A 24,654-nucleotide genomic window follows, 5' to 3' on the forward strand; every position below is an offset into this window, starting at 1 on the left:
TAGAAGGCATTGGGAACACAGCCTTCCTGAGTAAATGAAGAGGATTTATTTTTCAAGGGCATCTGAAAATGAAGGTTCCTGAATGTAAAAAGAATGCAGGGAACTCTCATTTTCCCTGAACCAAGTAATTTGGGATGCTTAGGGCAAAAAACTAATACTATTCTTCCCAGTGGGAGGCACAATCATTCTTGTCATGAAATACCTCATTCTCTGTTTTTCTTCCTTTTCCCTCTGTATTTCCATCTACACTTTAGTCTCTCATCTATCATTACCCTCCTATTTCATGTGAGAGAATGCAGGGTATCTAGGTGTAGTCTCCTTTAGAGAGAAACACCTAGAAGCAATGATAAGTTTCCAATGCCTACTCTGGATGGTTGGGAGAGAATCCAGACTAATCTAGAAGACAGCTGGAAAGAATGGCAGCTGGGGACACAAACCAGCACGTTACCTACAGCTCTCATTGGTTTTCCAAAATGTTCCTACCTAGTAAATGATTTCCCTCCACAGTTTATCAAAAATATGTTTTGTCTAACTGGTGCATTATGTGTTTGTTATTCACTTTAAGGTGGTGCCATGTGGGGCTATTATGGGATAGATAGATTGGATGGCAGATGGAGCAGCTACCAACCTTGAGCATACAGAATCCAATTCACCACCGTGTTACTCAATTTTTTACATAACTAATGATTTCAGTGGAGTCTCACTGATGTAGAAGTAGAGTAAGACTATATTGAACCAGGCTCACCCATTAAAATGAGACAAAGCCTGGAGGTGGCAGAAGGCACCTCATAGGTTTGTTCCTGCAACAAGGCTCCTTAGCTCCCATTGAGGAATGCTCAGCCAATGTGGAATGGAGAGCTCAGGTTGCTCTAAGTGCTGGATGTGTCATAAAAGTGTTTAAATTCCATAGTTTGCATAGGTAACATTTTTAAAAGCGCCAATGTCTCATTTTCACTTAGAACTCTAAGTCTCATTGAAAGTCAGTAAGACTTAGGCTCCTAAATTGGTTTTGAAAATGGGACTTAAGTGACTGGGAAAATTGTACCTTATGTCATTATGTATCCCATGACCACTTTACATGCCACCTTGACCAAGAGTATTGATTATTATGCTTGTCCATGGCATGCAGCTCAGTCAAAATGTACCAGCACATTTGTTCATGGGTATAAACAATCATGAGCATATTTCACTCTCTGTGCAATCAGTAAATTGGGTACAAACAGGGCTGTGTGAAATTCCCCTCCGTTACATTGATATGCATTGCTCAGCTCCTATATGCAATCAGAAGTGATCCACAAATCTACACAAAATTGTCAATGTTGGTCTTTAAAACCCATTAAAGCTTAACCGCTGGCTACATCTGAGACCTATTTGAACCGCAAACCTTTTTTCTTTTCTCTATATATATTGTATTCTTAGAATTACCATTATAGGACCCACACTTATTGTCTTTCCCTCTCATACTTTCCAGCACTTTTCGTCATTACCTACTGTCATCTGTTTGATTTTAAGTGGACTGTTTTTCTCTTATATGATGCAGAAACATGAGTGCCTTTACTGGGGTCACTTTCAAATAAAACTGTATTATTCAGATTAAACCAATATGGCAGCCACCGATTCTGAATGTCAGCTGCTGTAATGCAAGTCTCATACTGATCAGCTCCATTCTTCAGTTAATTTTCAACAACAAATGTAAAGCTATAACAGGATGCACAGATATCACTCATGAAATTTATGATGCATTATTGCATTTAGCTACATTAAAAACATCATATCAAATAAATAAAAATCCATCAAAATTAAATCTCTAATACAGTATACCTCTGAAATAATTAACGTACATAAGGATGACAGCTACTGAAGGTCTGATTCAACACCAAGCTGAAACATCTGGAACAGTCCATGACTGAACAATTAGTTTCCTGGTACCTGTCCTCTCCAACATACTTTAATGTGCTTGGCACCTGCCAGCTGTCTATAAAATTCGATGGAGCATCAGTTTTGCTTAAAACTGTTCTGTTGGGTAGCATCAGGTCATTTGCTGAGCTTCCATCACAGAAACCTGCATATGATCATAGTAAACAATATGTTAGCACTACTGTGGGTTGTGTACCTTTTTATCTTGATGCATAACTGAAATTCAAATAAATTAGCTAGCTTTTCTGATTAAAATCAATAAGCACAGGGTTTGTCTACACTCAGTAAAAGACATGCAGCACTGCCATGGCTGGCCCAGGTCAGCTGACTAAGGCTCACAGGGCTCAGGCTTCCACGCGGGGAAAAGTCTCAGATCTTGGGCTCCAGTCTGAGCCCAAACGTCCACCCTGCAATTTTATAGCCCAGCAGCCTGAGCCTACAAGCCCAAGTCAAGACAGTGGCTCTAAGACTGATTGCTGTGGGTCTTTTATAACAATGTAGACATACCCCAAGTATTGAACTATATACACAACATATTAGTATCAGAGTCTAACAAAATGTGGCAGATTGCTAGCAAGACCAAAATGCACAACTACTCATCCACAAACAAGTTAAGCAAAATGAAAGTAAGGAAAAGAAATATTATTTTTGAAATGTAAAGGATGGAAGAAAGAAGGGGCACAAAGTAAGAGAAGGCAGAATTCTGCTCTTTGTACCAAAGGTGGGTGAAAGCAGATGTATTGCATCTAGAGCCTCCAGAAGGAATTCTTAGGTACTAAGGAACTTAATATGGCCCCCATTAACATAGTAACTTTGTGCCTCAAAATCTTTGATGTATATAATCTCACAAACCTCTATGAAGTACTATAAGAATTCCTCATGGAGGCTCCTGGCATGGACTTCAGAGCTGGAATTATGTCACCACCCACACAGAAGGTGGAACATGTACCCTGCTCTGCAGCCAGTGAACTCTACCACCATTTGCTGGCAGTTAACTCTATTGCCACGCACGTGAGAACTTCCATAAGGGTATTTGTAGAGAGCTTGGACTAACACCCACAGCCCCATGCATTTTGTCAGCCTCTGTGTAAAGGTGAAAGAGGAGGAGCCCTCCACAGTCTGTCCAGTTTGCCATAATGTACTGTAGCCCAACAGGGGCATCTGCCTATAGCATAAACCATCCATCTTCAACATCAACTGGTAGTCTCTGCTCAGGAGAGACTCACATCTGGAATGGCATGAAGATTGAAGGGAGGGATGCACTGATCCATTGGAAAAACCGTTTACGGCAGCTCGGACAGTGACTGTCCATGCTCTGAGCACTCAGTTTCACAAGCACTAAACAAAAATTCATTAAAAAAATTAAAAGGACACAGAAGCAGCTCTTTGTTTAACCAACAATGCAAACAGGGTAAATGTCATTGTGATATAAGAAGGAGTTCCCATGAAATATCTAGACGTACTTATCTGACACTGTATTAAGTTTTTCACACACACACACCCAAACATGCTGCTACGTCTGGGCTGAGTTGAACACCTATAGGCTTAAGAGACAGCATACTGAAGTGTAGCTTTTGGCACCCAGAGAGACATTAACATCAATCCTCAGCTGAAGAGAACCAGTCTTTTCTACATTCATTGCTGAGAAAGCAGCATCACATTTCATCTCTGTTTTAAACTAAAATAGTTGGGAACCTTGAAAGATCTTGGAACAGGGGCAATATTGTGGCAAGGCGGGAAAGATTATGGCAAGATATCTGGTCAATGTAAAGTAGCAGGGTGCTTCATCAATCACCTCTGGAAGCTATTTTCGGGACCGTCAACTGTAAAAGCAACATGATGGACAAATCCATTATCCCATTTTTCTAGGAAGCATTGTTTGTTGCAAAGGGCTTTTAGAAAGTTCCTTTTTCTCATAGTCTCTGTACTTATATGGACTAGTTCCAAAGATATTTGTCCAGTAATTCAAGAGGGATCTAATCCTCTCTCAATGAAAGGAGAATTGGCTCGATTTTATCATTTTTCACCCATACATACATGGGGCCAGATTCTTCTCTCATTGAAGCCACTGGCAAAACACCTATTGATTTCATTGGTAAGAACAGGCCTTTGGAGAGAAGAAATCTTTTGGAAGCTGCAAATAGTTCATGGGGGAAACTTATTTCTGGCTCATGCTTTTGTCAGCATAAGGAGGCCATGTGAGGAGATGGAGTTTATGAAACAAAATGGGATGAATATGATGAGACTCACAAAGAGTTACTTTCCACAGGACTGTTGCAAGTCTCTCCCACCTTCATATCTTGCACAGGTGGGGAGTAACTCCCACTGTAAAAGAGATTTATCAAACAAAAGGCTGAAGCCAAACTGAGGTGCTCAGTAAGCATTTAGTTAGGCAATCACGGTTCTGCAGCCTGGCCAGCCTGTGTGGCTATGAAACACTAGTGTAATTCAGACTCAGCTTTGCCCCTCATCCCACAGCCAGCAGTCTGTGTTTGGGAGGGGTCAGGGATAAAAGTGGGTCCTCTGTATCCTGTGTTGGGGTGTAGTCTCCCTGCTCTCAAAGTAGTATTGGAAATGCAGCTTTCAGCGGCAAACAGACCGAAAGATCTTCCCTCCTAGGAAATTAGGGTATGGGGGCAGCTCATCCCATTGTGACACCTCTAATTCTGAAACACATGTTATTGAAAGGCTGCTATTGAGGCACCCAAGTCCCCTTTATCCTCCTGTCTCCTTCAGGCAATGATCCTCATGTTCCTCCCCAAACCCATGATGCCTCAACAGCTACCATTTGGGGGGGAGGGGCAGAGGGTTATCTACCTGAGCCCCCTATTGTCTATGCTAGAGCTTGTTCCAAGACAGATACTTGTTGCCACCAAGCAGGAGCACCAAATAGCTCCCTCATGTGGGTGAAGTGGAGAAATCAGGAGCCATAGGGGTAAATCTGCCAAGAAAATATAGAGCAACCCTCTGCAGAAGAAGGGCTTGATGCACCAGCCTAGAAAGAACACATAAATGTCTTGTAACATTGTTAACAGGTAATGTGCATTGGAAATGTATTACTGAGTTCCAGGATTCTCTCTGAGATAGCAATCAGGCTAGTAAAACAAAGAAATCCTGCAGGCTAAATATAATCCAAGGCTTAACGAAACATTTTATCTTTATCTTCTTGATTCTGTTTATTGTAAGTAAGATGGACATTAAAAAGGATTAGGACTAAGTCAGAAAAAAGAAAAAAAACTCAGAATAAAGTGAACATAATAATCAATTTTATACTGATACTAATTTCAAGCTCTCCTCTGGGGCTTGTTACTGTCTGTAGGACATGGAACTTGACTGAGCTATCACTGGTATTTGATATTGTGCTACACATATTTGCCCTTTCTGAAATTGGCAAGATAGAGTAATGATGAACTTTGTATTCCTGATTTCAAGCTCCACTTTACAGCAGAGGATAATTCAAATGTCAGAGTGGAGATTTATATCAATGAATATAGCACTATAGACCTAACATCTCATCCATACAACTTCCAGAAACAATGAAACCATGTGTACATACCACAGAAACCTAACAGTGATCATAATTTAAAAGTTATTAGCATACACACACACACACACACACACCTCTGAACTAATTCAGCAACAAGATCAATGTAGACTGCTTCTATGAAGTTAATAGCTATCACTATCCCTCCCATTAAATAAATACAGACCTTTGGAAAGTGAAAATAGCAGATTGTATTTCCTATCTGATGGATAGCAAACACTAAATCTATTAATGACCTCATTTGATGCCAAGTGTGGCATAATGTAAGACACATTTCATCCTTATGAGTAGGCTGCCTATTTGGACATTACTTTAGTGTTTGTGCCTGTGATTCAAATAGCCTAAATCCAAAGGCATAATTCCAAGAAAAAATAATTGCACTTCAACAGCTGGGCATCAATCAGCATTTCAACAATTAACATGGTTAACAACAGTTCTATATTTACACTATTTTAACATTCACAACTATCTAAATTGTTCTATGATCATCCTTTTAGGTTCCATACTGACACGTGTAAGCCTGAATCTGCTCAAGATATTATTTGTAACCAGGAAAAAGCTTCTCCCTTCTTCAGCAAAGCATTTGAACATTTGAATGCTTACAGAACTCTCTACTTACCACATAGTCCCAAGACTTTTGGTTCACTGGTTGTATTTGACTCTATGATCATCATACCAGTGCTGTGAAACCACTGAATCCTGATATTTGTTGGTGTTTCAATTACATACATGAAGCCAGTGTCCTCAATTTTAAATCCATATTTTCTAACTGTAGGCCAGGCATATCTTGAATTTACAGTTATCTAAAAAGATGGTATAAACAAAGGCACAGCAGTAATCTGAACACCTCATTATTCTGAAAGCTATTCTTCTACTTTATGTGATCACTATATGTCCATGAAACTTTTGGAATGAAACATGAATTGGTTTTGTTATTCACTGGAAACACAGCCTAGGTTTTCCAAAATGCCCTGTGAACATGATCTGACTTTTGAACCAGCCTAGCTCAAATTATGGTTTCAAGAGACAGCCATGCAAAACCTAGTCAACTCTTCTACCATGCAAAACTCAGGTGTTGCCATAACAAACTTTGACCATTTGTACAAAAGCACTCGATGAGGGGGCTAAAATGAAAACATCTGATTCTTTTCGAACAGCTTTTAAGTCACTGATCGTTTGAGACTATCCCTATGATTTCTTCATACAACAGTGGCAACATATTTGGCTTTAATACAGGGTGAGTAACAACTGGGTTTCTTCTTTTTAAAAATACTTTGAATATATACACACAAGACAAAAAGCTCTCAGTTAGTTGCTGTTGAAATGACCATCCTATCACTAAGGGGGATCATCCATCTAGGATCAAACTACTGGAAGAACTGAACATTTCAGATAATAAAAAGCTATGGTTTTATGGAAATATTTTCTGTAATAAGAACAAAACAAGGGAAATGATAGATAAAATTGTTTCTAAATGAAATAAATCTGTTCAAAATTTCTCACACACTTCTCTTTAAGGGGAGATGATTGGAGCTATAAGGGTACCCCCAGGACAGTGAGGTATGTCCAGCATGATTGTAAATGGGAAGCATTGTACAGGATACATGAATGAATGAAGAGCCTTACTAAAGATTCATGAATCTCATTTGTTGTGTGCTCTGGTTCATAAATGGACCCACCCACTTCAATCTGTTGCTTCAATTTTATGAGTTACTTTCTCAGATTTCAAACTGTTAGTATTATAGAAACTCCATTGTGCATGCAGAGAAAAAGACCAATGAGCAAGTGTGTAATCCCTATTTGGAGGCACCGGAAAATTTCTGACAATGTATAATGTTAATAATTAAAACAGTATATAATAGGTTTATTATGCACCTTACACCGCTATCTATAACGTGTAGGAGAAAAAAAAACTGTGTGATCATGGGAGACTTCAGTTTGAACAACATATGCTTGGGGTGCTCATGCTGCCAGTACTAAAACATCCTGGGGATTTCTAAACATCACAGATGACAATTTCCTAACTCCAAAAGTGTTGCAGCCAGCATGGGGGAACTATATAGTAGACCTTCTCCTAACAGAAAAAGAGGAACTGATCACAGAACTAAAAGTTAATGGTAGCTTAGGTGCAAGTGATCATGACTTGATCACATTTATAATGTGCAAGCAGAATAAAGTCTAGAACCATAATATATATATACACACTTGGTGGTTTAATAGGGCCAATTTCACAAAGGTGAAAACAATTCTGAGCCAAATCAGCTGGAAGGAAGACTTTAAACAGAAAAATGTGAATGATAATTGGGAAACATCTAAGGCCACTTTATCAGACGCCTGTAATGGGGTACAAACCTCTTGCTGAGCAGAGTCAGAAGGGGGAGGAGACCTTCTCCTGCTTACAGGAAGAAGCTTGACCCCCCTCCCCCAACTTCCTGTCATGGAGGCAGGCTACCCACAGCTGCAACCAATAGGGAAAACAAAGCCTGCTATAAAAAGAGATCTCAGAGAAGGAAAGGGAGATAGAAAGGTCTGAGACAGCGAAGGGGTAACAGCCCCGCACTAGGCTGCCTCCAGAGAGGCAAAGAGACTGAAGCAGACCGCTAATTAGAGGCCAGGGGCCAAGAACTCTCCTGACCAAGAGCTAACCAAACAAAGCCAGTCAGGGGCAGTAGAAACCCTTCAAAAGACCACATCAAGGACTGGTAAGAATGCCTAAAAAGCCATAATGTCACAATTGAGGAAGGTTGTGCTGGCTAAGAAAAACCAACCTGGTTTACAGAAGTGAAGGTAAAAAATAAATAAATCATTTACAACAAATAGAGGAAAGCGGGGATTGATAGTAATTAATATAAATCAAAAGTTAGGAATTGTAAAAATTGATAAGGGAAGCTAAGGGACACAAAGAGAAAGCTATGGCCAGCAGAGTTCAGGAGAATAAGAAGTTATAAAAATATATTAGGAAGAAAAAGAATCTTAACAATGGTATTGGTCCATTATTACATGGAAAAAGGTAGAATTATCAATAATAATACAAAAACAAAAAAATGTTTCAATAAATATTTCTATTCTGTATTAGAGGAAAAAGAGATGATATAGTCTCATCATACGGTGATAACACTCTTTCTATCCCACTAGTATCTCTGGAGGATATTAAACAGAAGCAATTAGTTAGGCATTTCTAAATCATCAGGTCCAGATAATTTGTATCCAAGTGATTTAAAAGAGTTGGCTGAGGAGCTCGCTGGACCAATAACACTGATTTTCAATATGTCTTGGAGCACCGAGGAAGTTCCAGAAGACTGGAGAAAAACTAATGCTGTGCCAATTTTTTAAAAATGTAAACGGGATGATCCAGGTAATTTTAGGCCTGTCAGTCTGACATGGATCCCAGGCAAGATAATGGAGCAGCTGATATGGGACATGATTAGTAAAAAACTAAAGGAAGGTAAAATAATTTAGAAAATCAGCATAGGTTTTTGAAAAATAGATGCTGTCAGACTAACTTGATATGTTTTTTTCCCCATGAAATTACAAGTTTTGTTAATAAATATAATAGCATTGACATACTATATTTGGACTTCAGTAAGGCATTTGACTTGGTACTTCATGACATTTTGGTTAAAAAACTAAAATAATACAAAATTTACATGGCACACATTAAATGCATTAAAAGCTGGCTAAGTCATAGGTCTCAAAATATAAATGTAAGTGGCGATTTATCATCAAGTGGGTCTGTTTCCAGTGTGGTCCTGTGGGGATCAATTCTTGGCCCTACTGTATTTAACATTTTTATCAATGATCTGGAAGAGAACATCAAATCATCACTGATAAAGTTTGTGGATGACACAAAAATTGGGGAATTGTAAATAATAAAGAGGACAGGTCACTGATTCAGAACAATCTACAATCACTTGGGAAACTGGGTGCAAGCAAACAATATGAATTTTAATATGGCTAAATGTAAATATGTAAATCTCTGAACAAAGAAATTAAGCCATACTTAGAGGACAGGGAATTCTATCCTGAGAAGCAAAGACTCTGGAAAGGATTTTTGGGGGGTTGTTCTGGACAATCAGCTGAATATGAGCTCCCACCAGGGCCAAAAGAGTTAATATGATCCTAGGATGTACAAAAGGGACTCTTGAGTAGGAGTTGAGGGGTTATTTTACCTCTGTATTTGACAATGGTGTGACCACTGCTGGAATACTGTGTCCAGTTCTGATGCCCACAATACAAGAAGCATGTTGATAAACTGGAGAGGGTTCGGTGAAGAATCACAAGAATAATTAAAAGCTTAGAAAACATGCCTTATAGTGATATAGAGTCAAGGAGCTCAATGTATTTAATTTAACAAACAGAAATTTAAGGAGTGAGTTGATCAGTCTGTAAGTACCTACATGGGGAATAACTATTCATAATGAACTTGTCAATCTAGCAGAGAAAGGTATAACACTATCCAATGTCTAGAAGGTGAAACTAGACCCATTCAGTCTGGAAATACGAATTTTTTAATGGTATGAGAAATTAACTTTTGCACAATTTACCAAGGATAGTAGTGGATTCTTCATCACTGGCAATTTTTAAATCAAGATTGGATGTTTTTTCTAAAAGACATGAATTATTTTGGGGATGTTCTATGACCTGTGGTGTACAGGAGGTCAGACTAGATTACAATGGCCTTAGAATTCTTATTCTATTAAGGGGAAAGTAAAATACTATGTAAATAGCAAGAGAGAACCAAATAAACAAACAAACAAAATCCCCAAGTACTTACTTTTCTGTTTAAACGATCAATGATGATTTGGTTTGACAAATATGTTAAATTCAGCATTGCCAGGCACAGTGAAGTCAAGTTTAAGTGACCCTGCAGAGAAAGCAAAAATTTTGAAATTTAGTTAACATGTGAATATTTTTACATGCTAATTATTTAGTATTTTTAAGTAATGGGACACTAGGGGCATTTTTGTATGTTCAGTTTTTGAAAGAGGAACACGTCTGCTGAAAGAAGTTTATACAGATTAACTAAGAAGTCTTTCTTTCTTTGTATGAGCTATGTTTGTGGAATAATGTTCATTTAAATAACATTCCTTCAGGATGTCTACATTAAATGTGTCAATTTATTATGTTCTGGAAAATAGTGTTAAACCATCACATTTCAAAAGCTGAAATACAAGGAGTTCATACACAGCAACACCACTGATTGGGGCATGGAAAAGAATCACATGAAGAGAAATTGAAAAGATTCAAACTGTTTTCCTTAGGCTAGACACAAATATGAGGGGGAAAGATAAATGTACACAAAACAACAAGTTTTCTAGGAAAGTCGTATCAGGAATGTATGCATAATTCTATTCACTCTCTTGAAACACAAGAATTAGGGACATTCAATGCAATTGACAGGTAGCAAATTCAAACATCATAAACGGAAATACTTTTTCACACACTGCATAATTAGCCACTGGAACTCATTGCCACAAGATATTGAGGCCAAATACTTAGAAGCGTTTATAAACGAGCCAGATATTTACATGGGTTACAAGAATGTCTATTTATAATAGTAAAGATTGGGGAAGAAACAAAGAGTTTGGGAAGTGCAAACTCTCATTTTCAGGTCATAAGCCAACGTCTAAACTACTGGGGATCAGGACAGAACTATACCGGGGGGCCAATTCTCCTGTAACTGCTTCCTTCAGGGTTTCTTGCACTCTTCTATGAAACAGCTGGCACTGGTCTCTTTTAGAGATTAGATACTGGGATAGATGGACTGCTGGTCTGATCCAGTCTGGCAATTCCTATGAACCTTTGTCTTTGAAGTTTGAGTTTGGCAATTTGCGATGCAGGAGTCTCTGCATTAAGCTGTTGAGATTCATATATTGTAAGATGCAGGTAGCCTGCAAATATACGATAGGGTGAGAGCCCAGAGGGAGTTCACGTGTTAATTATCACCCTGCAGACTTCATACAACAGAATGTAGAGGGGATCACTATAGTCTGTTTAATTCTAAGTACAGGAGTTTCCCACAGTAAAGCCATATAAAGAAAGATACACAAAGTTGGCATTTACTCTACTGAAATATTTAACACATTATTATAGGCCTGGATATTTGTGTGTGACACATATGTAATCATTTAACCTCTCAATATTTCAGTTCTGCCATCTGTACTATGAGGTTAACACTGACTAACCATTAATCCTGCAGTAATATCATGAGGAATTATGCTTATGCAATAAGGTGAAAAAAGAAAAGCACTATATTCTTTTAAACAGAGATATTTAAAATGTATTTTAATAATTTGTAATTTAAAAATCCCATATTACTTTATGCATAAGCATATACAATAAAAACTTCGTAGGGTATACTTTTATTCACTGTACTGTTTAACCTTGTTTAGCAAGCGAGGGCATAAAGAATAAAAACAGAGTTAGTTACCATGTTGGTATTTCGGCAGTCAAGGATATGGATGGTTATAGTTTCATCTTGAACTTGGCTAATAATGTAGGCTGCCTCTTTAAATAAAGCCAAATGATTCCCATCAAAGGTTACAAAGCTCAGATCAGAGAAAAGTGTGCAACGACCTGGTTAAAAAATAAATAAAATAAAGGCATTTCCTAACTTATTTCCTTGTTTTGGTGAGCAATATAAAGCATGCAAATAAAATTGCATAAATGTATGATTAATCTTATTTCCTCTAAGGTTTTACTAACTCGGCAAAACATTTTCAGCTATTTTTTTGTATTTTTGTGCTATTTTTTGGACAGTAAAGAACTAAATTCTGCATGTTTCAATAGGAGCCTCTTGCAGGCATCCGAGAATAGAATTTGACTCATGTGACTAATACAGGTATAGTCTGTGGATTTTCATGGACCACAAGCTACTAAAAGTTATGGAGTCACTACAGGTAGGAGTCACATGGGAACTTGAGTTGCTTCCCCTTCTAGTTTTGCTCCTGGACTGGGAGCTCTAGTGGAAAGTTAGCTTCCTTTCCAGCCCTACTGCTAAAGTATTTGTGCTCCAAAGGGCCCAGAGTTCTACTCCTAGTCATCAAATCAAAAGACCCTGAGAAGTTACTTGCATTGCTTGTCCTTGCACTGGTTGTTTGCTACTATGGATCTAATGCTGTTCTCACTTAAGTCAACAGACGTTTTGCCTTTGACGGAAGTAAAATTAGGCTTCTATGCTGTATTAAGCAATGAGTAACCTGGAGAAGATGTATATAAACTCGATCTTCTATTCCTACTCCAGAGTCCAGAAAATAGAAACTTTAATTCTTAATCTGCTTATAAATTCAATAATTTGTTATAAAACTGAATTAATTTAAGTACTGCATAAGTCAAACTTACATGCACATTCCCATTTTGGGCAGCATTTGTCACCATTGATCTGAATAGCGAGCCCTAGAACTCCACAGCTGGGCTGAGTTGCATTGTAAGGGCAGTTCTGTGACTTGTTAACTTGGATTAGTTGTCCATCCAAGCAAATCTGTTTTATGCACTCATTCTCTGTAATTGGCTAAGGCATATTTAAAAGACATAGGTTACCATTCTTATCAAACTAAAGACACAACTTTGCAGAATGCTTACTGAAAAGACAAGTAGGCCTGATTTTCAGGGACATTGAACACTCGCAAACCCCAGTGAAGGCAATGGAAGCTGTAGGTGCTCAGCACCACTGAAAGTTACACAATTTGTGAAAACGGTACAAAACCATGGTTCTGTTCTAAATTCCAGAACAATATTATTGATTTTAGACAATACATCAGGCAGAAATACAGAAGAGAAGTATGCAAGGATCATAGAGATGGCAAAGATGGCTGAGTAAGTTTAGGGAATAGTCATGACAAGAAATAATCTGCCAGAAAGTGGTAGATTGTGGTTCAAAAGATCCCTTCTACTGAGGAACATAAATGGCACATGGTGCCAAAGGTATTCCATGAAAAATCACCCCTTTTGGAAACTGAGGTCCAAAGCAGCATTACATTGCAGTAATTATGAAATCCACTAATTGCAATGGAGTTCCTCTAGATTTACCCACATGTAATTGAAATAGGTATCTGGCCCCATAGTTTGATAGATATTTTTAATACTGAATACAAAAGTATATGGCACATAAATAATTATTTCAGCACTACCGGTAAGGGAAACTTATCCATACATAAATCTACATTCCTGTCTATTTACAGATGGGCAGAGAGATAACCATGAACAACGTTACTCACTACACAAGTTTGGAGCGTTGCTGTTTCTCTAGCTGGCATGAAAACTGATGCTGTGACTCCCGAGATACCTTCAGCTGTTGTTAGTCCACCAGAATACTCTGTAGCAGACTCATAAAGTGGTTTGGTAGATAAATAGGCAAATGAAGGAACTGATGCAGCCATTGTAGCATTTGAGTGGGTTGGCATCATTAACAACGGACTCTTTGAGGGTGTGTGGACCTCAGTTACAGACAGTGTTCCAAGTTTTGGAGTTTGAATAGTGCCTGATGATGCAGCACTAGAAGAGGCAGTTTTTTGCTCAGAGGATGAATATATGGTGGACAAAACCGATACACCTAGTTTAGGAGGCATAGCAGTTATATTTGTGAAATATGGAGAATGAAACGTCTGTGTTGTTTTTAAGGTGGGGGTAATCAAATCTGTGATGCCTGGCGTATAAAGAGACTGTGGTTTTGTAACCAGTACCGGCCCTGCAGGCTCTGCTGTTTCAGAGGCGATGGCTTTTTCTGTTTCTGAAGCAACAGAAAAATAAATGGGTTTCCCCGGAAACAATGAGGTGGTGAGGGCTTCTCTTATTGCTGCTGTTTTCCCTGAAGTAGCTGATGTTGTAGTGATGTTTTCTGCTGTTACACTACTTACTGATGGAGGTGCTAGAACAATGGCTGTAGTCGAAGAACGTGTGGTAGCTGGTAACACTGTTCCTGGTTGGAATATGGAACTGTAGGAAGTAGTTGAAAGTGGCACATACTTAGACAACACCACAGTCTTCTCTGTAGCACTTTTGCCCATTGACGTAGATGCTGTTGAGATCACTGGTGTTAAAAGGGCACCTGCTAATGACTCCTCCTCCATTGTGATGGGAGTTTCTGATGTTTCTGGTAGAATAAGTGATGGAGATGTTAACTTTGATAAAGGAAATATGGCTATAGAGACTGTAGGTGTCTGACTAGAAACTATTGGTTCAGTAACTGCTGTCTGCTTTGTGGATTCAAAACTGGAATCTGACTTTTGGGTAGGAAATTCTTTTTTCATTGTAGCTAATGGTGATGAAGTTGTAATTACTTTTGATGAAAAAGAGAGCGGTCTTGTGCTGACAGTCAAATCCATTTTTTTTCTGGTTGAAGTTGGGAGGTTTGTCTGCAAAGCTGAGGCAGTTCCCAGTATGTAAGTCTGTAAGACAGTATCAGTTAAGGATGACTCTTTTTCAGTAGTCAAAAGAACTTCAGCTGGAACTACTGAGGTAAGAGATAACGTTGAAAGAGCCACTGCAGGTTGGGAGGTAGTTAGGAATGGGTACAAGGTGGTGAATTCTCCTATAGATTCTGTTGTAGTAAAGACAGCTTTTGGATGAATAGTGGTGGTCAAAATTTCTGTTGGAGGCTGGTAAATTGTGGTACTTTTTTTGCTTTCCAAATAAGGTATGGGAGTTGAAGGAATATGTTCTATTGTCAATTTGGTAGTGAAACGTGGTATAGCAGATTCCTCTCTGATCTGTGGAGAAACCATCACTGCTGATGAAGACTGAACAGAGGAAGTACCTACTGAAGTTGTAGCAAAGGAGGCATAATCTTTGATTAATGATATTTGAGTTGTAGATGCTGTTTGTTTTACTGTTTCTACGATGGTTTTAACTGCAGGCTTTGAGACTGTGGAAACTGTTTCAGTCTGTACTGGGTGCTTTGTAGTGGCTGGCTCCTTAGGTATTTTTTGTGATAAAGTGTATGGGGAAACTGTTGTCCCTGCCAGATACTGAGCGGTAGGGAATATGTGAGATGACTTTGTTAATGGAGGTGTAACAGAAGTGGGCACAGTTGACTTTTCTTTGACTGCTGTCACTTTTTTACTAGTTATTAGTCTGCTGCTGAATTCAGAGTATGGGGATAGTGTGGCATCAGTAATATTCAAAGTGACTTTTGCTGGCAGTTCTGCAGGTGATGGTGATGTTAATGAACTTGGTTGTTCTTCTATAGTGGATATGGTTGAGGCAGTCAAATGGGGAGTCTTTCCTTCTGTTGAAAAAGTAGATTTTACTGCTGATGTTCTTGGGTATAAAGTTATGGTCGTTGTAACAGTAGCTTCAGATGATGTGTGCATAGAACTAGTGGCTGTCGTTGATATCTCTTTTCTAAATGTGGAGAGTGGAAGCAGAGTAGTGAAAGGTGGTTGTGAGCTTGCTGGTGGTGATGAAAATGTAGCTGGCTTTCTGGTATGTACACTAGTAATTTTTTCTGTTTGTGCTTCATCTGGATGGACAATGATCCTTGTTGTTTCAGTCTCATTAAGAAGAGTATATGGAGATTCAGTGATGAATGTTGTTTGCATTGTTTCCAATTGTTTAGTTACCAGTGGAATTGTAGGGACCAAATCCATGATCTCTTTTGCTAAAGCAGATGTTTTTGTTGCTGATGTCATTCTAATAGTGTAGGGTGCAATGCTCATCTTTGTTGTATTAAGAAATAGAGGTGATTTGTATTCAGTAGATGTTCTTTGTGAGAATGTAGTTGGCTTTGCTGATAATTCATAGGGGCCTATTATTTTAGATGTTACTTTTGTGGACAAAGGAATAGCTCTGGCAGTAGGAGATGAAACAGGATATTTAGTGTATAAAGTAGTCAGGGGTTCTGTCATATTTAGAAGTATGAATGGTGTATATTCAGTAGCTGATGCTGTTTGCAAAGTTTCTTTTGATTCTGCTAAAGCTGGAGAAGCAGCACTTATATCGGACAATGAAGGCCTTTTCGTAGGAAGAGTGCTGGGTTTTGCAGTTGTAGTTGAACTAGAATACAGTGAATATGGAGAAAAATATGAACTTGATGGCTGCTCCACACTTGTGGTTGCTTGTATTATTTCTTTTTCATCAGTTGTAAATAGGAAGCCAGTTATTCCTGAGGTTGATGACGACAACAACGGTGACATCTCTTTAGTTTGCAGAGTTGCTATCTTTGCACCATGAGTTGTGGCAAGGAATACCCCTGCACTACCTGTCAAGTTTTGAACCATATATGTAGGAGTTTCAGTAACTGACAGTGTTACATGTAATAATGGAACAGGGTGTGTAGATAGCGGGGAAAACGTGGTCTTTATTTCTTCTTTGGTTAAAGCAACTGTTCCTTTTGTTGTTTCTGAAGTCATTCGTGGCTTCAGTGTAAATAATGTAGTAATCAGAGGAGAAAATGAAATTTCAGTGACATTAGCTATTATGAAAGAAGTTTGTTCAGTACTTGGTTTTGTTCCTTCTGAAGTTCTTGTTTGATTTGTTGTTGGTGCATAAGAAGAGGTTTCCAAAGAAGGTGACATAGTGTATTTGGTGAAATATGTGGTGGTTTGTTCTGTGGCTGATACCAAGTAAGGGGCTATAGTTTTTTCTGATTTTAGTTTTGTTTCCACTGTGGGACGTATCCCTATTTCTGATGTTTCCGATATTGCAGTAGTTGTGACTGGTGATTCTGTTACTCTTATTATTGATGATGTCCCAGTTAAAATAAAAGTAGAAGTTGGTTTGTCTTCTGTTTCAGTGATTTCAGTCATTGCATGTGTTGTAGTTACAGTTTCAGGCTCTGTAGCACTCAATACCTTAGCAGTGGTATTACTCATTGCTTGTATACCTGTAGAGATTTCTGTAGTGGCAGGAGTTGTCAATGGAAAAACATCAAGTACCGAAGGGAAGCTTATATTAGATTTTGGTGACACAGACATTGCAATAGTGCTTTTGCCAGATGATGTAGCTCCAGCTGAATATGCCGAAACATTTGGTGATATAGTTGTGGTTAAAACAGTTGTATTAGAAATAAGAACAGTTGAAAATTTAGTTTTTTCTGTGGTTGCACTGAATTGCCACTTTGATGCACGTGTTGTTTTTGTGTCTTTTGTTTCAGGTATAGGAGATGAAGTTACTACTTTACTCAGAACTGCTGCAACTGAGACACTGAAAGAACTGGAAGTTACATGTGAAAAAGTTGGTGTTCTCATAGTGGACGGTGAAGGTCGAACATCAACTGAAGGCTCAATGCCTAAAACCAGACAAAAATAGATGTTAGTTTGTGAATCATTATACTGAAATCATTAAGCTATTAGAGGTGGAAGGGATCCATATTAAGTCATCTAGTCCTATCTTTTTTTTTTCCTTTCTTCAGGTTTCTAATATTTTTAGAACTTCTAAGAAAAAAAAATTAGGGAAGGCATTGACTATATATTTAATGTTACTGCAAATTTATGGAAAAGGAACCTCTTAATTTTCTTTATAATTTGTCTTATATTTTAGGAAAGAAATTTGTTTAAACTGAAAAGCATGTTAAATGATAACTCAAAATTTATGAACTTGGGCATCTAAAGTTAGAAATGTAAAAACTGCATTGGGTCACTTAAGTAGGAGGCCTAATTTTCACTGATATATTGCCAGGACTCAAAATCTCTGAAAAATCAGGCCATTTATGTAGGTCCCTAAATATGGACTTCGATGTCTAACTTTGGACACCATGTTTGAAAATTCTGGCTATACTACTTTAGGTATCTAGTAATGTCACAAGTTAAGTATCAAATTAAACATAACAAAGTGAAAATTTTTGAACATACAATCTTCAAAATACACGCATCTTTGAGTGACTTCATCCAACACCATATGGTGAGGACACATGGGGACACATCCTTCCACTCTGAAAAAGAAACATAGTATTAACTCTTCAAGCAGTCGGTTATAGACAAAGTATTAAATTTTAAGAAAGCATTCTACATTTCTAAATAATTTAAGGCACAGGACCCTGATAATGGACCTCTCTCATTCTCATCAGATCAGGACATTTCTTCAAGATGCAGCTGACCATGTTTCCATTCTTGCAGATCTGAGCTAACATATGAACTATGTAATTCTCTATATTTGGAATGATTGTCAGTCCTTCCAATAATAAAAGACTTTCATTTAGAAATACCAGAGAGCCATTGCCCTCCGGAATAAAATTTTGTTCAATAGTTTTGTTAGGGACAAATATAGTTGCTGCAATGCCATCATGAGAGGAGCAGGGCCAGAACTATTTGACATTAGCTGACTACCACATCTTTTCAAAGATGCTCTTAATTTAGGATACCCACTATCTTGAAAGATTACTACCATTCAGGGGCATCACTTTAATGTAGCTACCATAATGGCTACAATTCTACTACTTCCTCCTTCACTGAATTTTGATTAATGAATATGGTGCCATGGCACTAAACTATATCCAGTGCCATCTGTACTTACCATTATATACTTTTATTCTAGAAAAATGCAGATACTTACTTTGGTATATCCTGACAGTTTTGTCCCAAAGGGTTTCTGCATGTTTTGAAACAAGGGCTTGTACAGGCATCATAACGCCACTCACATGTAGAATGGACTGGAAACTTAAATTTGGCATCTGGAAGAATACATGATTTATTATACAGAGAAATATATACATAACAATATGCATATACACACATATATATTTACATGCGTGTGTGTGTATATATATATTATATATATAAAAATACACAAATATACCCACTATAGTGAGCACACTTAAAAGGTTCATTTTGGTTTTAGAAATATTACTATTTCTATTAACTGTATTTAAAATAGGGCATATCTTTGAAGCTTTTAATATCTCTGAAACTGGAATGAACATTAAGTGTATCCACTGTATATTACACATGCAGAGTAGTGCATATGCAAACTGTTTTACACTATGCAGTAGAAAATGTGACATTGTATTCTAGTTGACATCTATTTTCTAGTGCATACTAAAACAATTTGAAGACTGACAGTTCAGCAAGAATTAACAGAAAATTCAGCAATATTTTTTAAACAATCTTCATAAAAGAATAAACTATATAACTTTTCTGATAACTCTGGCTGAACTGTTGTGAATTATCAACGGGGAAACAACATGAAACCAATGTGAGTAATGTTGATTCAGTAAGATTATTAGTATGAAAGCCTCAGAAGAACATGCTACTTTATTTAATGTGCTACTTTAATGATACTTTTTAAAAGAGGCTACATCAGCAAGAGTAGTTTATTTGGTGTGCAAAATTAGGCAACACAAGGAGACTTTCCAAAAGGTTTGTGCAGTGCAATAGCTTTTACTTTAGAGGAAAACTGAAACACCATTTCAAACAAGCAAATAATCAGAAATCATTACATTTAAAAAATACATTCTTAATGGTTGATCGTTTCAGAAAGAGTAAAAAGGCAGTATAGAAACTGTAAAAGTAGTATAGATTTTTTTCCTATTTATTATGATCAAGCACCACTCCGTCTTGGAAAACTACAATCACAGTTCACACGTTACTTTAAAAAAGGGTGTCCTGTTAAATGAAAGCAATACTATGGTGAATTTAAAAATCACCTGCATCACCTTAGTATAATCTTTGTGGAAGTGTTTATTAAAAGGTATTAAAATCACAAAATTGAAATACAAATAGCAGAAGCAGTTAGGGAAAGTGTGAAATTCTTGTGTAGGGCCAGAGAAGAAAATTGGGAAATTTTCATTAATAAGTAGTGTTTCACAGATTTATTAAATAATGATGCCATTTCATAGAGGAAGTGTTAAGAAGAAAACAACACACACACACAGAGAGAGAGAGAGAGATAATTGAAGGCCAGTGCTTAATTTGTGCCAGGGCTGAGTCCTGGCAACTCTAAGCCTGGCAGTTTATAGCCCGGCACCTCTGGCTTTGCTGCATCAGTTCTGAAAATAAAAAAAACTGTTTGAGCCCCAGCATGTATTTCATTACAAACCTACCATTGCTTGAAGTTCTCCTTTGCGCTAGCCTGATCCTGCACTATCTGTTTGCACACAAGTCTCCCTGTGCCATGTTAGATGAGCCTCAGGGCTTCTCAAAGATCTGCTAGAATTCAACAACTATAGGGAACCAAAAATGTATCCAGGGGTCACCATATCATTCTGGTATTCTAGCCCAAGCCCCTTTTCTCTGGTCGCACTGGCAGTGGAAGCAAGGAAAGAGTGCATTATATAAGCCTTCCTTAGCAGGTTAAACTGGACACCAGGCCAGATTATGCTACCTGGGCAACCTGACGCAGAGCAGTTGCACCACACAGAACATTTGAGTTAGAGATTGGGGAGCAGTGTTTATTACTTGAAAATACGTTTTGCTACCATATATGATTCTATTTTTAGGGTGATATTCAAGACTTCTGTCCTGAAAAAGCTCCCACTGATCTTAGCTTCAGTGAGGAGTGTGAAGTATCAGGCTCTTTAATTCACTGCTTATTTTACACTTGTTTAGAGACATGTGACTCTTTTCCAAAACATGTCAAAAATTTGTCTCTTCAGCCTAGGTACATCTGCACTTATGGGTAGTTGTTATACTATTACTAGTAACACAAGTCCCTTCTTGCTTGATAAAAATAATAATTCTCATAGACCAGAAGAGAATGTGTAAATCAAGTTTTAATATCTTCCCCATTTTCTATATTAAGAGTGTACCTGTTGCCACCTAGTGTTATCCTCTAACAATACCAGTCTGTATAATATCCCTGAATTGTTATTTCTATGAGAAACACTGGTTTTATTGTAGTAGCAAGTGAATTTACTAAATTACATTTGCTGAAAATTATTAAGCATGTGTATCCTGTTCCAGTGGGAGAATCTGCAGTTGCTTAAATCTGATAGTGACGGGAGGAGAGAATACTTTACATACAATTTTCACTAAATGCACAGGTTTTATATTCTGCGTAACAGAGTTGATACGCAGGCAGGAGCCATGCGTTATATGTTCTACATTCAAAATTAGATAAAAACCAAACAGATTGGGTCTGATGAGCACCTACATATCCCAGTAACTTCAAACAGAGTTGCAAGCATTCAACACTTCTAAAAAATCAAGCCCAAAGTTCTTTAGAAAGCATATATTTCTAACCAAGTAATGTATGGGTTTCATAGCTGTGTAGTAAACTCAGTGTCCCAGGTTCATAACCGTGGTTGCTATATAAACTAGGCTTGGCAAAATTCAATTTTCATTTTATAATTTTGACAAATAATATAGATGTATTGTAAGCAATATTTTTAAATGTTTATGTATTTAAATGTTCATAGGTGCAGGAAATTATGGAAGGGGTGTGTGTCAGACAATAATTATTTAATGTCAGCAGATGTTGAGATCCAAACAGTTACAGCTTTATAACCATTAAAACACAAATTGTCAACATCAACTTGTCAAAATATACAAAGTAAATATCCTTAAGTTCTCAAGCAGCATTTTTCTTACCTTGCCTATGTGTTAATTTCAATTATCAATGGAAATATTCTCTCATTGGTTTGTGTGTACAGTGAAATCCATATTTACTGCCATTTACCTGTAAAAATCTAATTCTTCCAAGCCTATATATAATCCAGACATGCTCACATTAAAAAAACAAAACAAACAAACAAACCATACATCCTGACTGAATTCCCAGGATGTTTTACATAATAGAAAGCCCTGAATTATATCCCACCAGTCTCAGAAAGAGACATATCAGCATACTAAGCAACAACCAAAAAAAAGATATTATTTCCTTTTTTAAGATGTTCATGAGCAAAGTAGATAGTTAAAGTGTGTGCTTGAAATATTCTATTAAAACAGTAACCATAACTGGAGAAAATACCTTAAATATTCTTTTATTTCCCAGAATAAATATTTACTTATTTTTGCCTGTGCTTCTGCACTTTATAATTCCAGAATGGGACAGACACTGGAGCTTTTCTGAAATTATTAGATGATCTAGATCAGTAGTTCCCTGGGGGTCCACCAAGCAGGGCCAGCATTAGACTTGCTGGGGCCCAGGGCAGAGAGCCAAAACCCCACCGCGTGGGGCTGAAACCCAGGGCCCTGAGGCCTGCCACCCGGGGCTGAAGCTGAAACCTGAGCAACTTAGCTTCATGGGCCCCAGGCAATTGCCCTGCTCGCTGTCCCCTAACACTGTTCCTGGCTTTTATATGCAGAAACACAGTTGTTGTGGCACAAGTGGGCCATGGAGTTTTTATAGCATGTTTGGGGAGCCTCAGAAAGAAAAAGGTTGAGAACCCCTGCTCTAGATGACTAGGAGCATTTATTTACCCATATTTTGCAGTACTTTTGTCATAGCTTTCCTACTCAGATCTGAACCTTAGAGTTCAGAAAATGAGATTAGCATGAAACCTCCAAGCTTAATTACCAGCTTAGATCTGATAGCGCTGCCACCAGCCAGGAATTCCAGTGCCTGGCTCACTCTGGTCTCCCCAAAATCTTCCCTGGGGGGACCCCAAGACTCAGATGCCCTGAGTCTCACAACAAAGGGAAATAACCTCCTCCCCTTGTCTCCTCGTTACTTCCTCCAGGCTTCCCCTTCACCTGGATGACCTGGAGATCACCCTGTTCAATTCGTCTTTATCCACCAACTACCCTGGTGAGCTGCAGACTCGCAATCCCTTGAAGCCCCAACTAAGGAAAAAACCAAAGTTTAAAAGATAAGCTATATTAACAAACGAAAGAAAAGATAATAAAAATGGGTTTCTGTATCAAGTGCTGACGAATGATTACGAGTATGGCTTAAAAGAACAAAAATGAATAAACATCCTTTGCCTCATCCAAAAAGAAATACAATTTAAAACAGTCCAGCAAACTACACACATGTAAATACAAAAAACACAATATAAGCCTATTGTCTTTCTACCTTTGTACTCACAACTTGGAAATGGAAGATTAGAAAGCCTGGAGATAGAGTGATCCCCTCAGAGACTAGAGAGCAACAGAACGAGACAAAGAACATACACCCAAAACTTCCCTCCCTTGAGATTTGAAAAATCTTGTTTCCTGATTGGTCCTCTGATCAGGTGTTTGGTTCCCTTTGTTAACCCTTTACAGGTAAAAGAAACATTAACCCTTAGCTATCTGTTTATGACAACTTTATTCTCAAATCACTCACAAGTATACTTTATAACACTAAACAGACAAGTCGGGGGAATGGTAACATGTTTTTCTCCCTAGTAGCTTTAAAGTATATGCTTTCTCTATGTGTAAAATCTGGAAAACTGAGTACTTGAAGGCATGTGCCAAGTGCCTCATATGAATGACCTTTTCAGACAGCATCTAGTAATACAGGGGTGCACGTCTGTTCTCCATTTCTCAGAAAACATGGGTAGGTAGTGGGTGAAATTATGAATGTTGCTGAGTAAACACTTAGCAAATTAAAATTGTGTGGCCACTAGAGATCTCCCATTCCAGTTAGGGCATTTCAGACAAATGAGAATGTTAAACTGAGCAAAGCTGGATTTTTGTAAGTGTGTAAATTACAAAAGGAATGCACCTAATCACTCATGTCAGCTACTAAAATGCCTACAGAGGGATGGATAAGAAGGATATACCTTCCAATGATCAGAAAGCAATATTATAATTATCCCTTGGGAGAAAACCAGATTAACCCAAAAAGCTGTATGAGAGTAGAGATTATGTGCCAAAATATCTGACTCGGGCAAACTGCACTGAAAAATTATGGGAAAATATATACACAGTTAGGGCCAGATTGTGACTAGCACTTGTGCAGAAGTGTTGAGGGGAAGCATGTATCTACTGTGACAAAGTTCCTCCTCTATCTTGGTGGGTCCTGTGCTTATTGGCGGATTTGTTCACCTCAGAGATTCACCATGTGGGTCAGAGAACATCCCAGAGACCTTCCCCTCAATTCCTCCTGTGTCTGATCAGGAGTTGGGAGGTTTGAGGGGAACCTGGACCTGCCCTCTACTCTGGGTTCCAGCTCAGGGCCCTGTGGACTGCAGCTGTCTAGAGAACAGCTGTGCGACAGCTATAACTCCCTGGGCTACTTCCCCATGGCCTCCTCCCAACACCTTCTTCATCCTCACTACAGGACCTTTCTCCTGGTGTCTGATAATGCTTGTACTCTTCAATCCTCCAGCAATATGCCTTCTCACTCTCAGCTCCTAGCGCCTCTTGCTCCCAGCTCCTTGCATGCACACTACAAAC

General features: G+C 38.2%; 1 protein-coding gene across 1 annotated transcript in view; it reads right to left on the reverse strand.

The window, feature by feature from the left end:
• The window catches only part of OTOG (otogelin), a 167,681-nt gene that overhangs the window by 34,338 nt on the left and 108,689 nt on the right, over positions 1-24,654 (reverse strand). Inside the window, exons 30-37 of the mRNA XM_075065842.1 lie at positions 18,950-19,067; positions 18,250-18,329; positions 13,678-17,687; positions 12,803-12,971; positions 11,892-12,037; positions 10,236-10,325; positions 6,081-6,264; positions 1,842-2,062 (exon numbers count right to left, since the gene is read on the reverse strand). Coding sequence (XP_074921943.1) covers positions 1,842-2,062; positions 6,081-6,264; positions 10,236-10,325; positions 11,892-12,037; positions 12,803-12,971; positions 13,678-17,687; positions 18,250-18,329; positions 18,950-19,067 — 5,018 coding nt within the window. The remainder of the gene's footprint in view (positions 1-1,841; positions 2,063-6,080; positions 6,265-10,235; positions 10,326-11,891; positions 12,038-12,802; positions 12,972-13,677; positions 17,688-18,249; positions 18,330-18,949; positions 19,068-24,654) is intronic.

This window comes from Chelonoidis abingdonii, chromosome 4, assembly GCF_003597395.2.
Source record: "Chelonoidis abingdonii isolate Lonesome George chromosome 4, CheloAbing_2.0, whole genome shotgun sequence".
Taxonomy (NCBI): Eukaryota; Metazoa; Chordata; order Testudines; family Testudinidae; genus Chelonoidis; species Chelonoidis abingdonii.